The 16,049-nt window shown below is 40.7% G+C and overlaps 1 protein-coding gene across 7 annotated transcripts in view; it reads right to left on the bottom strand.

Moving 5' to 3' along the window:
* The window catches only part of spag17 (sperm associated antigen 17), a 266,599-nt gene that overhangs the window by 129,901 nt on the left and 120,649 nt on the right, over positions 1–16,049 (bottom strand). For all 7 annotated transcript variants that reach the window (XM_063050679.1, XM_063050682.1, XM_063050683.1 and 4 more), the window contains 2 exons: positions 15,415–15,657; positions 6,861–6,972 (listed from right to left, as the gene is read on the bottom strand). In XM_063050679.1, coding sequence (XP_062906749.1) covers positions 6,861–6,972; positions 15,415–15,657 — 355 coding nt within the window. The remainder of the gene's footprint in view (positions 1–6,860; positions 6,973–15,414; positions 15,658–16,049) is intronic.

The following is a 16,049-nucleotide window of genomic DNA, read 5'->3' on the forward strand; positions in this document are numbered from 1 at the left end:
AATTACTAGATGTATGCAGATGATACCAAGATATGTGGATGGGTAGTGCTGCAGAGACAGGGTGTCTGTAGAAGTTCTTGAACAGGTAGGGAGAGTGGGCAAAGAAGTGGCAAATTGTATATAGCATAGAGATGTGAGCTTATGGACTTGGCTAGAAGAATAAAGATGGATTTTTTTTTCCTAAAGGAGTAGAAAGTTCAGAATTCAGAAATGCAAAGGGGCTCAGGAGTCCTAGGATTTCCTCAAAGTTAACCTGCAGATTGAATTGGTAGTAGGCACTATAGTGTAGTGGGGCAGCAGAGTAGCATAGTGGTTAGCATAATGCTATCACTGCACTAGTGACCTGGTTTCAATTCCACTGCTGTCTGTAAGGAATTTGTAAGTTCTCCCTGTGACTGCTTGGGTTTCCTCTGGGTCATCTAGTTTCCTCCTACATTCCAAATACCACGGATTAGTAGGCTAATTGGCCATATGAGTGTAATTGGGTGGTGCAGGCTTATTGGGCTGGAAGGGTCTTTAACTATTGATGTACAGAACTGAGGTAATTTCCTGTGACCTGTCCTGGGGAATTAACTTGATCCACCCTGTGCTAGGCAGAATTTAATGCCAAAAATACTTATATTTCCATAGGATGAACAAATATTGTTTTCAGTTGTTTAATGAAATTATTTAAAGAAATTGTTTAATTGCCTTAATTTTTGTAATTTTTCAGAACAATTTTTATTTGTCTTAATACATTTTGAATGTCAGAAACATTGACTGTTTAACTATTCTGGTTAAGCCAGGAGCATGAAGGTGCTTTTAACTTCAAGTGATCCACATTAATCATGTACATTGTATGATGGTCAATGGAAAGAATCAACAGCAAGTTACTGATTAAGCTTTCCTTTACTTTCTTAATAAATGAGAAGATGAAATGGTGGTGAATGACTCCAGTAAGTTTATTTTTCTCTTCTGCAATAGGAAGTAAAAAGTCAGTGTAACACATTTGATTGTAAGTTCTGTAGTGTATTTAAAATTCCAGTAATATGTGAGTAATATCGTAAATATACTGTTTGATTAAGCATTCTATGTGGTTTACATAATTCATTATGGGTTATATGTAAGAAGTACATGAATGGCATATGTCAGTACACCACCATGTCATATCTGAATTCCTCACTAAAGAAAGAAAGCTAAGCAGACCATCATCCTGGCTTCTGTGCTTTTCTTTTGATTAGTTTTTGGAGTTGCAAAACATAACAGTGGTGAATAGGAAGTTTTAAAACAAAGCTGAGAGGATGAAAATACCTGCTGAAGTGCAGCATGCTTTTCTTTGGAAGGGGAGAAAGAAGTTTGAGTAAAAAAAAAAGGCAGAAGATAGATGAAATTAACAAGCAATATGTATGGCCATGGGTTCATAAACAGTGTATACCAGGTGGTGATAATAATAATGAACTAAAAAAAAAGCAGAAATGGCTAAATTGGAAAGATAGACACATTCAATTGCACGACAGGTAACTGGCTGATGTATACTGAACAAATTGAACAGTATTTTGAAGCAAATGAAATAGCTGATGAAAAATGAGTGCCAGTATTGCTGAGTGCAATGGGTGGGAACGCATACAGTTTGCCTAGAAGTTTAACTACTTCAACCAAACCAGCCAAAATGAACTTTACCGATATCATGAATGTAATGCAGGAACATTTAGAACCAAAACTATTGTTGATTGCAGAAAGGGATTCTATTTCTGCTTATTTGGCTGAATTGAAGAAACTGTCTGAGCATCAGTGATGCACTGAGATCTTCTAGTTTATGGAATCTCATAAGAAAGAATTCAAAAAATTGCTCTTAACTGAAGCACAGCTCATGATTAAAAGAGCAGTTGAAATCATTGCAACAATGAAAACAGCAGCCAGAGACACAACTAAGTTGCAGTGATAAAAGTGAGCATGAACAAAATTGCAGTGTCTAAACAGAAACTGGTCTGGCTAAACAAATTGTGTTACCATTGTGGCAGGGGCTCACATGCACCAAACCAAAGCAAATTTAATCATGAAACTTGCAGAAAATGCAACAAAGTAGGGCACATACAAAGAGCATGTTGGACAAATAAAAGTACAGTAAATGGACTGCACAAGGAAAAAAAAAGATAAAAAGTCAAGTTGCAATTTCAAAAATGGATACATTTTGTGCTGTCAACAACTTGTGATTGTGCCAGATAATCTGCCTTTGCAGTTTCATTAGATTAGCACCTAATTCTATAATTTGCTTGAAAAAGATGAAGAACTGAGGAATGAGTATGTGGCAGTTTATATAACACATAAACTATACAACTAGTGTTGCAGGTGTTCCAGAATGTACTGTAGCCTTGGATTAGGCAGTCTTAGACTGCAATCAGTGGTACAATTTTTAACCCAAAACAGCTGATAATGACATTGAGAATTAGTATCTCCCCTTAGATAAAATGGCACATAAATAGAGGAGTGGGAAAAATAATATGCAGATAGTCCAAAAAAAGGGCAAACAAACCTTAATTTATCAGAAGGAAAAAAAATTGATGGACAAACTTATTTGAAAAATGGAAACATTTCTGGAATAAAAATGCTATTTCTCCGTGAGAAAGCTATTGCACTAATCAACTAAGAACACACATCAGCGATTTAAAACTCAAACACTAACCGCAGGATCTGCAAGGACAGTTGATTTGGAAGTTTAAAATCATTAAAGTTAGTCTCCTTGTGTAAGGAGAAAATTTTACAAAAGGTATATTTGATTCCTCCTAGGTATGTACAAAGTGTGTACTTGTAAGCCAAAATCATGACAGTTTGGAATCTGAAGAACAAAATCTTGAATGAATCTCTTGTACTATAAGATGGACTCTTGGCCTCAAAACTGACCTTGTTTCTTGGTCTGACACCTTATTGTTTCCCTGTTCTGTACTCTTTTGGCAGCTTTTACACTTTATTATTGTTTTACCTTACTCTAGCTCAATACAGTCTAATGATTTAATCTATATTAACAATATAGAAACATAGAAACACAGAAAACCTACAGCACAATACAGGCCCTTTGGCCCACAATGCTGTGCCCAACATGTATTTACTGAGAAATTACCTAAGGTTACCCATAGCCCTCTATTTTTCTAAGCTCCATGTACCTATCCAGGACTCTCTTAAAAGTCCCTATCGTATCCGCCTCCACCACCGTCGCCAACAGCCCATTCCACGCAATCACCACTCTCTGCATAAAAACCTTACCTCTGACATCTCCTCTGTATCTACTTCCAAGCACCTTAAAACTGTGCCCTCTTATGTTAGCCATTTCAGCCCTGGGAAAAAGCCTCTGACTATCGACACGATCAATGCCTCTCATCATCTTATACACCTCTATCAGGTCACCTCTCATCCTCCGCTGCTCCAAGGAGAAGAGGCCAAGTTCACTTAACCTATTCTCATAAGGCATGCTCACCAATTCAGGCAACATTCTTGCAAGTCTCCTCTGCACCCTTTCTATAGTTTCTACATCCTTCCTGTAGTGAGGTGACCCGAACTGAGCACAGTACTCCAAGTGGGGTCTGACCAGGGTCCTAAATAGCTGTAACATTACCTCTCAGCTCTTAAACTCAATCCCACGGTTGATGAAAGCCAATGCACCGAATGCCTTCTTAACTACAGATTCACCCTGCACAGCAGCTTTGAGTGTCCCATGGACTCGGACCTCAAGATCCCTCTGATCCTCTAGAGATGCCGATCAATATTGGGGAAATTAAAATCTCACACCACGACAACCCTGTTATTATTGCTTTTCCAGAATCTGTCTCCGTATCTGCTCGTCGATGTCCCTGTTACTATTGGGCAGACTATAAAAAATACCCAGTCGAATTATTGACCCTTTCCTGTTTCTAACTCCCACCCACAGAAACTCAGTAGAAAATCTCTTCATGACTTCCTCCTTTTCTGTAGCCGTGACACTATATCTCATCAGTAGTGCCACACCCCCACCTCCTTTGCCTTCCTCCCTGTCCTTTCTGAAACATCTAAAGCCTGGCACTCTAAGTAACCTTTCCTGCCCCTGAACCATCCAAGTCTGTAATGGCCACAACATCATAGCTCCAAGTACTGATCCAGGCTCTAAGCTCATCCGCTTTGTTCATGGTGCTTCTTGCATTAAAATAAGACACATCTCAAACCATCAGTCTGAGTGCATCCCTTCTCTATCACCTGCCTATTCTCCCTCTCACACTGTCTCCAAGTTTTCTCTACTTGTGAGCCAACAGCCCCTTCCTCCGTCGCTTCAGGTTGATACCCACCCCCCAGCAATTCTAGGTTAAACTCTCCCCAACAGCCTTAGCAAACCTCCCTCCCAGGATATTGGTCCGCCTCGGATTCAAGTGCAACCTATCCTTTTTGTACAGGTTATGCCTGCCCCAAAAGATGTCCCAATGATCCAGAAATTTGAATCCCTGCCCCCGCTCCAATCCCTCAGCCACGCATTTATTCTCCACCTCACTCTATTCCTATACTCACTGTCGCATGGCATAGGCAGTAATCCCGAGATTACCACCTTTGAGGTTCTGCTTCTCAACTTCCTTCCTAACTCCCTGCAATCTGTTTTCAGGACCTCTCCCTTTTCCTACCTATGTCGTTGGTATCAATATGTACCACGACCTCTGGCTGTTCACCTTCCCACTTCAGGATATCATGGATGCAATCAGAAACATCCCTGACCCTGGCACTTGGGAAGCAACTACCATCTGCGTTTCTTTCTTGAGTCCACAGAATCATAGAAAACAGAGAAACATAGAAACCTACAGCACAATACAGGCCCTTCAGTCCACAAAGCTGTGCCGAACATGTCCCGACCTTAGAACTACCTAGGCTTTACCCATAGTCCTCTATTTTTCTAAGCTCCATGTAGCCATCCATGAGTCTCTTAAAAGACCCTATTGTTTCTGCCTCCGCCTCTGCCACCGGCAGCCCATTCCACGCACTCACCACTCTCTGCGTAAAAAACTTACCCCTGACATCTCCTCTGTACCTACTTCCAATCGCCTGTCTGACCCCCTAACTATAAGAGTCCCCTATTACTGCTGCCTTCTTCCTTTCCCTACTCTTCTGAGCCACACTGTCGCTTCCCCCAAGTAGGCTATCCACCCCAACCCCCCCAACAGTACTCAAACAGGAGTACATATTGTTAAGGGGGGCAGCCACAGGGGTACTCTCTAGTAACTGCCTCTTGCCCTTCCCTCCCCTGCCTGTTACCCACTAATCTGTCTCCCGAGGCCCCGGTGTGACTACTTGCCTATAGCTCATCTCTATCACCTCCTCACTTGCCCTGACCAGACAAAGGTCATCAAGTTGCAGCTCCAGTTCCCTAACTGGTCTCTAAGGAGCTGCAACTCAATGCACCTGGTGCAGATGTGGCCTTCTGGGAAGCTGGGAGTCTCCTGGACTTCCCACATCTGACACCCAATACAGAACACTGGCCTCACAGACATGCTTCCTGTTTCTATTCTTCACAGATAACCTACCTGGCCTCAACCTGTTATCACTGAAGACCCATTGAGCCAAAGCCCTCCTACTCTGTCTCCCTCCACTCCGTCGCCCACTTTTCCGACACCTGTTCGGTAAAGCTGTGTCCTTTTAAGCTTCCTGCTGGTCTAACTCGCTGACGTCCATGTGCTTGCGCAGTCGTCCCTCAGATATACAAGAATTTTTTTTAATGTATCTTGGTACATGTGGCAATAATAAATCAACACCAATGCTGAGTTGTTCTTGGATGCATATTCTTGAGATTAGATAGTGGTGAAGAATGCTGTACAGTGTTGCAGAAATGCTGTTCCTGTCTTTGAGATTTCTTCTAGGCTAAGGATCATAAGAGACAAAGGAATACAGAGTGGTAATATGACTGAATAGAAAAGTACTGGGACAAGAATTATACTAGGTTTTTAAAGGGTATAATGGAGGGACAATTTTTTGTGTAAATTGGAAACTTTCCTTAGGCTAGTTAGGTTGTGCTGGCACTAAGACAGAGAATAGACTGCAAAACAGGCTGTTGGACACTGAGGTTATTTTCTTCATTGTATAGATTGTCTTTAAGTATTATTTTGTTTGCTTCTCTATTTTATTAAGCATTTTATTTAATTCTGTATTTTATTCCTTTTATAATTCTAATAATTTCTTACTTTATTAGTAACACATCAGCAGCACTAGTCTATCTTCATTAAGCAAAAAAACACAGAAAGGTGCCAGAGTAAGGGTTAGAAACATCATGAAGGATCTCACCCAGTCTGCTCATGTAATGTTTGTCCCACTCCCATCTGGGAAGAGGTTATGTAGCATCCATACTAGGACCATTCAACAGTTACATTCCCCTAGCAGTAAGGCTGATCAACTCCTGAACACCCCTAACCACCACTACTTTACCATTTCCTGTCAGTCACTAAATGTAGAGACATTCTTGTGCTTAGTGTCACTTTACGGACACACAATCAATCTATGTATAGGATCTATCTTATGTATTTATATTTATTCTGTTTTTATTATTATTGTGTTCTTTATCTTATTGTGTTATTTTGTGCTGCATCAGATCGAGATTAATTCATTCTCCTTTACACTTGTATACTGGGAGTGACATTAAATAATCTTGAATCTTGTAACCTTTAACTCACATTAGTGTCTTCTTTGTTTGAAAATATTTCTTGTTGCTGATTCGGGAAAGAACAAGGAATGAAATATCAAAATATTTTGTTGTACCTTTGATTTCACAGACTACACATTTCAGCTTCTTAACACTGTTAAAGGTGTTGGACAATTAGAAAAGCATTTGATGCAGCTGTATTCGCTCAGTAAAGGGTTATTCATAGTTTAGCAGTTACCATGTAAAAAGTTCATGATTTTCACTTGAATTTGTCCTCCATCAACAGGAAAAAGAGACTTGACTTCTCCAGATACCTGAACCAAATCATTTCCAAAATTGTAGCCAGTAAACTGCAAACAAAAACAGACAAGAGATTGTCATTGAATCTCAAACAAAAAGTCTTTGTTTTGTAGTCAACATAAAAATAAATTTGTATGAAACAAATTTAGTAGTTTTACCAAGTTATATGGAATGGTTTTAAATTATGCCATGGAGTTCAAATTAACACTTTAGTTTCTGGCAATAACCTGGGTGGCAGGAGGCTAAAAAAAAAATCAGATAGAGAGGAACTTGACAATCCCCCATTTAGGAAAGCATATGATACACACAACACCTCTATCTGTCACGACAATTATGGATATACTATAGGGATTGTATAATTTATTACCCATTGGTTCTGCCCCAGCAAAATTGTGCATAAAAAGGTACTTGTAATAGCAGTAGTTGGAGAGTTACAAGTCAGAGAACTGCTTTGACTAATACCGCAGCCTTGTGGTTTACTCTTCAGTTAATTTGCATATTAGTCCAAAAGGATGTTATTGGCAGTTATTTGATTTGTCTAAAGCACCTTGCAATGTCTGAAATTGTTAATAGAGTAATTTTTGCACATTCATATCATTAAGCCCAATGCAGAATGTAGATATTATTTGGGCTCTGACTTGCTTAGTTGATGCTCAAAAATGCTTACCTGTTACAATGTATATGTTGTATAGCAGGTCACTTTGTGTAGCTTCTAAAAAAGGATTAAATGGAGAGACCCATTATTCTGTCAAAAACAGATTTTTGAAACTCTGAAATTCTGAAATCTTTATCTGCCACAGTAAAATGTTAGAGGCAAGGTTTTCAGATAACCAGCAAGCTATTCGAACTTCCCAAACTGCATGTCATTGAGAACATATTGTTCCAGTATATTCCTAGATGTAGTCTTTCATACGAAGGATGATCTTCAGGCATTTGATGAGGCCCAACACAAACCGCAGCCTTTCCAAAAACGACAGGTCTCTGCACTTATTTGTCAATGGAACCTCAGCCCTAGACTCGTGGATTGTTAAAGCCAGTGTTAAAATCAATGAGGACATGTCAAACTATCATTTCTCTCCAGCCAATGGCAGTAGCCTAAAACTAATTCCAATGAAACACTTCAATTATTTACTTCAATTTCCTACTGAATTTATTGCATTTCTTGCATGCTGTGTTTTCAACAAGAGCACTGAAATGAGATGCAGTAAAAAAATTTTCTATCCCAGCATGTGAAGACAGACTCCGGCGGATTGAGCGGACGAGACCAATGGAAGGTCCAACGGTCAAGAAGGCAGTCTCTGCAAGCGTCGTGGAACGTGTAGAGCAGGACAAGACACAGAAGACGTCCTGGTCATCCACTGCGCCTAGTCCCATCTCCAGCCGTCTAGACTCTGTCTTGCCACTGGATCCAGATGGGAAGTGGGAAGAGAGAGTGAGGCTGACGCTGCGCAACTATCCCTCACTTAAATCCAAATCACGCGCTAGTCTCGACACCATCATTATGATGTCGAGGTCCTCATCGATGCCAACGATGGACGAACAACACAACACAATGAAAAACAAGGATGTAATAGACAGGAATCATCTCTAAGTTGCAGGATAAAAGAAGCTGGGTGACTGCCAGGAGAGGGAAAGGAAAGAGTACCCCTGTGGCTGTTCCTACCACTTTGGGTAAGTTGGAGAGGGGTGGGTAGCAGCCAAGCAGGGGAAAACCACGGTGATTGGATTTCTGACACTGAGTCTGGCTCTGTGGTTTAGAGGGGAAGGGGGAAAAGAAGAGTGCAGTAGTGATAGGGGAGTCCAGAGTTAGAGGAGCAGAAAGAAGATTCTGTGGATGTAAAAGAGACACGAAGATCACATGTTGCCTCACAGGTGCTAGGGTCAGGAGTTACTCGGATCAGGTCCAAGGCATTTTAAAGGGAGAGGGTGAACATCCAGAAGTCATGGGACATATTGGTACCAACGGTGTAGGTAGGAAAAGGGATGAGGCCCTGAGGAGAGAATATAGGGAGTTAGATAGAAAGCTGAAAAGTAGGACCTCAAGGTTAGTAATCTCTGGATTGCTACCTATGTCATGCACTAGTGAGAGTAAGAATAGGATGATTTGGCAGATGAATGTGTGGCTGAGGAATTGGGGCAGGGGGGCAGGATTTTGGATTTCTGGATCATTGGGTTCTCTTCTGGGGAAGGTATGACTTGTACCAAAAGGACAGGTTACAGCGGGATTCAAAGGGGTTCAATATCCTTGCGGGCACACCTGCTAGAGCTGTTGTAAAAGGTTTAAGCTAATTTGGCAGGGAGGTGGGAACTGCAGTGATAGGGCTGAGGATGGGGCAGTTTGTATATAAGTTGATGCAGTGTGTAGTGAGACTGTGAGGATGGACAGGCAGATGATAGGGCAATGGAATGAGTTGAAATGTAACGGAAGCAAAAATCAAAAAGGGTGATGAATACAATACTGGAAGTGTTATATTTGAATACACACATTATACGGAATAAAATACTGCAGATGACCATGTAGCAGAGTTAGAAATTCACAGGTATGACTTTGTGGCCATCACTGAATCACGGCTGAAAGTAGATCATTGTTGGAGTTTAATATCTAAGAATATGAATTATATTGAAAGGACAGGCAGGTAGGCAGAGGGGGCAGGATAGCACTGTTGGTGAAAATTGAAATAAAATCCTTAGAAACAGGTGATGTTGGATTAGAAGATGTTTCCACGGTGTCTTGAAGGTGATCTCGTGCAGTGCAACTTGATGGATATGATTAAATATTCCCGTTTCAGCCTGACACAGCTAAGAATCACAACTGCTTCAAGTGTCTGTACAGTTAATAAAGATGTTTTAATGCAATTGACCGATCCATTACTACTTACAACCTATGAAAACAATGCTGATTGTGGCTATACTTCTCATCAGACTCCTTGAAGGAAATGTGGCTGTCGATGAGGGATACAGGAGCATTGAAGAAAATGGGGTTCTTGACTCGCAATACTGAGTTTCTTGCTGTCAAATGTACAGTCTCTAGTAAATAAAATTCAAGATCTCAGAGCTAGGGTGCTGTATCAGAGGGACATTAGGACCGCTTGTGTCCCTTGTTTCACGGAATCCTGGTTAACCCCTTTCACACCAGATGCAGCAATTAAGATTGATGGGTTCACAATACACCACCTGGATAGGTCTGCAAGTCTCTCAAAAGCAGAGGTGGAGGTGTATGCCTCATGATCAATTCCTCTTGGTGCACAAATGTATCAGTGGTATCCCAATTTTGCTCACCAGACCTAGAATATCTTGAAATTAAGTGCTGTCCATTTTACCTGCTGAGAGAGATTTTAGGAATCATTTTGGTAGTGGTGTGCATTCCACCTCAGGCCAATGTCAAACAGGCTCTAGATGATCTGAGGAATGGGATCAACATGCACGAAACAGCAGATGCTGACACTTTCACCATCATTTTGTGAGATTTTAACCAGGCCAGCTTGAAAAGGTCATCAAATAATTACAATCAACATATCACTTGTAGTACCAGAGGAAAAAGCACACCAGACTACTGTTACATCACCATCAAAACTGCCTATCGTGCTATTCCATGCCCTCTCTTCCGAAAGTCTGATCACCTGGCTATACTGCTACTCCCTGTGAATAGACAGAGACTGAAGACTGTAGAAACAGCAGTGAGGACCAAGAAGGTATGGAGAAGGAAAGCAAAGGATCGCTTACAGGACTGGTTTGAATCGGTGGACTGGACTGTATTCAGGGATTCGTCCTTGAATCTGGATGAGTATGCCGCAGTTGTTATAAGCTTCGTTAAAACCTGTGTGGATGAGTGTGTGCCTATGAAAACTTGCTGTACATTCCTAAATCAAAAGCCATGGATGATCCAGGAGGTTTGTTTGCAGGAGGCTAGATCTGTGGTATTTCAATCGGGTGACCCAGGCCCATATAAGAAAACCAGGTATGACTTGTGGAGGGCTACTTCAAGAGTGAAGAAACAATTGCAAGTGAGGTTGGAGGCAACATCGAATGCATGTCAACTCTGACATGGTTTTTTAGGACATTACTTCCTACAAAGCGAAACCCAATAGCATGAATGCTAGCGATGCTTCACTACCAGATGAGCTCATGCCTTCTATGCCCACTTTGAAAGGGAGAATATAACTAGAGCAGTGAAGATCCCTGCTGCACCAGGTGACCCTGTGATCTCTGTCTTTCTGGCCAATGTCAGGCTGTCTTTCTGGACAGGCGGCAGGCCTTGATGGAGTACCTGGCAAGGCTCTGAAAACGTGCCAACCAACTCGTGGAAGCATTCAAGGACATTTTCAGTTTCTCACTGCTACGGTCAGAAGTTTCCACCTGCTTCAAAAAGGCAACAATTATACCAGTGCCTAAGAAGAGTAGTGTGAGCTGTCTTAATGACTATCATCCAGTAGTATTCACATCCATGGTGATGAAATGCTTTGAGAGATTGGTCATGGCTAGAATGAATTTCTGCCTCAACAAGGACCTGGACCCACCACAATTTGCCTATCGCCACAATGGGTTTATGGCAGAGGCAACCTCAGTGACTCTTCACACTGTCTTAGATCACCTGGACAATATAAACATCTATGTCAGGATGCAGTTCATTGACTACAGCTCAGTGTTTAACATCGCCATTCTCACGGTCCTGATCGATAAGCTACAGGACCTCTGTACCTCCCTCTGCACTTGGATCCTCAACTTCCTAACCGGAAGATCACGGTTTGTGTGGATTGGTGATAACATCTCCTCCTTGCTGGCAATCAGGAGTGTGTGCTTAGCCCACTGTTCTACTCTCTATATATCCATGATTGTGTGGCTAAGCATAGCTCAAATGCCATCTATAAATTTGTTGGCAGAATCTCAGGTGGAGATGAGAGGGAGAACAGGAGCAAGATATACCAGCTAGTTGAGTGGGATCACAGCAACAATCGTACCCTCAATGTCAGTAAGACGAAAGAGCCGATTGTGGACTTCAGGAAAGGTAAGACAAGGGAACGTGAACTAATCCTCTTAGAAGGATCAGAAGTGGAGAGAGTGAGCAATTTCAAATTCCTGGGTGTCGAGATCTCTGAGGATCTAACTTGGTCCCAACATATCGAATGAGCTATAAAGAAGGCAATGCAGTGGCTATATTTCATTAGGAGTTTGAAGAAATTTGGTTTGTCACTCAAAACACTTGAAAACATCTATAGATGTACTGTGAAGAGTATTCTGACAGGCTGCATCCTGTCTGGGATTGCGGGGGGGGGGGGGGGGGCTACTGCACAGGACTGAAAGAAGCCACAGAAAGTCCTAAAATTAGTCAGCTTCATCTTGGGTACTAGCCTCCATAGTATCCAAGATATCTTTAAGAAGCAGTACCTCAGAAAGGTGGCGTCCATTATTAAGGACCCCCATCACCTAGGACATGCTCTCTTCACATTGTTACCATCAGGAACGAGGTACAGAAGCCTGAAGGCATGTACTCAGTGATTCAGGAACAACATTTTACCCCCTGCTATATGAATCCTGAACGGACATTGAACCCATGAACACTACCTCATTTTTTTATATATTATTTCTGTTTTGCGCTATTTTTAATCTAACCTTTTAATATACATATTTATACTGTAATTGATCTATTTATTTTTTATTTCTATATTATCATGTATTGCATTGTACTGTTGCTGCTAAGTTAACAAATTTCACAACATATGCTGGTGATAATAAACCCGACTCTGATTTTGAAGATGTGTAATCCTTGTGGGTAGAGTTAAGAAACTACAAGGGTAGAAAGACCCTGATGGGAATTATATGCAAGCCTCTGAACAATAGACAGAATGAAGGGTACAAATTAAGAGATAGATAAAGTATGTAAAAAGGACAATGTTGTGATAGTCATGGGGGATTTAAATACATGGGTAAATTGAGAAAATCAGGTTGATCCCAAGAGAAGGAATTTGTAGAGCATCTATGTGGTGGCTTTTTAGAGCATTTTGTGGTTGGGAAAAGGCAATTCTGGATTGGGAATTGTGTAATGAACCAGATTTAATGAGGCAGCTTAAGATAAAGGAACCCTTAGGAGGCAGTGATCACAACATGATAGAATTTATACTACAGTTTGAGAAGGAGAAGCTGAAATCAAATGTATCAGTCTTTCAGTGGAGAAAAAGATAATACAGAGACATGAGAGAGGAGCAGGCCAAAGTTGATTGGAAGGGGACACTAGTAGGGATGACAGTAAACACCAATGGTTGGCGTTTCTGGATAGATTCATCCCAAAGAAGAAGTATTCAAAAGGGAGATTAAAGCAACCATAGCTGACAGGGAAGTCAAAGACAGCATAAAAGCAAGAGAGAAATATAACATAGCAAAAATTGGTGGGAAGCCAGAGGACTGATAAGCTTTTAAAACTAACAGAAGGCAGCTAAAAAGCCACAAGAGAAAACAGATGAAATATGAAGGTAGACTAGCAAATAATATAAAAGAGGATACCAAAAGATTTTTCAGTTATATAAAGAACAAAAGAGACAAGAGTGGATATTGTACCGCTGGAAAATAACATTGGAGTGATAGTAATGGGGACAAAGAAATATTGAACAAACTAAGTACTTTGCGTCAGTCTTCACTGTGGAAGACACAAGCAGTATACTACAAATTCAAGAGGGTCAGTGGGCAGAAGTAAGTATAGTTGCTATTACTAAAGAGAAGGTGCTTGGGAAGCTGAAAAGGTATGAAGTTAAATAAGTCACCTGGGCAAGATGGGCTACACCTTAAGGTTCTGAAAGCTAAGAGATTGTGGTGGTATTAGTAGTGAACTTTCAAGAATCACTAGGTTCTGGAATGGTTCCGGAGGACTGGAAGATTGCAAGTGTCACTCTACTCTTTTAAGAAAAGAGGGAGGAAAAATACAGAAAATTATAGTCCAGTTAGCCTGACTTCAGAGGTTGGGAAGATTTTGGTGTCCATTATTAAGCATGAAGTTCCTGGGTACTTGGAGGCAGATGATAAAGTAGACCAAAGTCAGCATAGTTACTTTCAGGGGAAACCTTGCCTGACAATCTGTTGGATTTTTTTTGGAGAAATAACATGCAGGATTAACAAATGAGAGGGATGTTGTTTACTTGGATTTTTGGAAGGCCTTTGTAAAGATGCCTCCATGGTATTACAGGAAAAATACTAGCATGCATAGAAGATTGGCTGACCAACATGAGTCAAAGAGTGGGAATAAAGGGAGTGTTTTTTGATTAGCTGCTGGTGACTAGTGGTGTTCTGCAGGGGTCAGTATTGGGACTGTTTCTTTTCATGTTATATGTCAATGATTTGGATGATGAAATTGATGGTTTTGTGGCCAGGTTTGTGGAGAATATGAAGATAGGTGGAGGTACAGGTAGCTTTGAGTAAATGGGAGTCTGAAGAAGCATTGGGTGATAAGGAGAATGGGCAAAGAAGTGGCAGATAGAATATAGTATAGGGAAGTATATATGGTCATACACTTGGGTAGAAAGAATAAAGGCATAGACTACTTTCTAAATCAGAAGAAATTTCATCAATCAGAGGAGCAAAGGGACTTGAGAGTATTTGTACAAGATTCCATAAAGGTTAACTTGCAGGTTGAGCTGGTATTAAGAAAGGCAAATACAATGTTAGCATTCATTTTGAGTGGACAAGAATATAAAAGCAAGGATGTAATACTGAGGCTTGGTAGGGCATTGGTCACAGTGTTCTTGGAGTATTGTGAGCAGTTTACGACCCCTTATCCAAGAAAAGATGTGATCGCATTCGAGAGCATCCTGAGAAGGTTCATGAGAAAGATCCTGTGAATGAAAGGGTTAATGTATGCAAAGCGTTCGATGGCTCTGGACCTGCATGCACTGACGTTTAGAAGAATGAGGGGGAATCTTACTAAAACCTATTTGAATATTGAAAGGCCTAGAAAGAATGGATGTAGAGAAAGCATTTCAAATAGTAGGGAAAGTCACTCGAACCAGAGAGCACTGAAGAATAGAAAGATTTCCCTTTAGACCAAAGATGAGGTGAATCTGTGGAATTCATTGCCACACATGGTTGTGGAGGCCAAATCATTGGGTATATTTAAAGCAGAAGCTGATAGGCTCTTGATTAGTAATGTCATTGAAGGTTACGGGGAGAAGGCAGGAGAATGACATTGAGAGGGTAAATAAATCAGTCTTGCTGGAATGGTATTCCAGACTCAAAAGAGCCAAATGGCCTAATTCTGCTCCTATGTTTTATGATCTTGTGGTCTTGTGTCATGTGAAGAAACAAGGTAACCCCAACAGCAGAACTTCATGGGAAGATGAATGTGGTATGTTCCATGCACTCAAACCCCATTAATTTTGGGCCATTATATTTAAGTATTGGGATATTAGCACTGTCCCAACTTAGATTTCTTTCACTCTTTTATTTTTTTTTACTAATCTTGGCACTTATTTCCTAAGCGCAAGATCCTAAGATGTAAAAATATCAACCTTGTAAAATTCTTCCTTTGGTTCATTTGGTTGTTCAACTTCTGGTACAATCACTGAAGTTGTTTCTTGCTCTTTGGTGGATTTAGTGTCCTGCTTTGCTGATTTTTTTGCTGATTTAGTTGCTTTGGACGCCACTGATGGTGTCTTTCCTTCCTTCTTTTTGCTTTCTGCCCTCTCTTTCTTGCCTTTTTTATCTTTTTTCTGGTCCTCCTCTTTCAATTTTTCCTGTTCTTTCTTCCAAGCCTAGGACAAAAGGAAATAAAAAAATGTCAGGAACATATAAAAATATGTGCATAAAATGTCCAATCAGTCCTTACTTATCACTGCCATTACTCCAGGGTGGTAAAAGATCACTATAGGCCAAAGGGCCTGTATTGTGCTGTACAGTTCTATAAACAGATAAGCTACAGTTGTTGGGATACTTACCTTGAGTACCACATAAAGCTTTTGATTTCTTAATTTAAAGTGAGGTGCTTAAGGACTGAAGAAGGTTCATTAGATTCCGTGGGATAATGGGGTTAAATATTTTGCAGAGTGAATGAGTAGGTTAGGCCTATTCTAAATGGAGTGAGTAGGATAAGATGATCTTGTTGAAACTTGTTTATATGTTGAATTATAATAGAAGATGTTGCTGC

This window comes from Mobula hypostoma, chromosome 6 (genome assembly GCF_963921235.1).
Source record: "Mobula hypostoma chromosome 6, sMobHyp1.1, whole genome shotgun sequence".
Classification (NCBI taxonomy): domain Eukaryota; kingdom Metazoa; phylum Chordata; class Chondrichthyes; order Myliobatiformes; family Myliobatidae; genus Mobula; species Mobula hypostoma.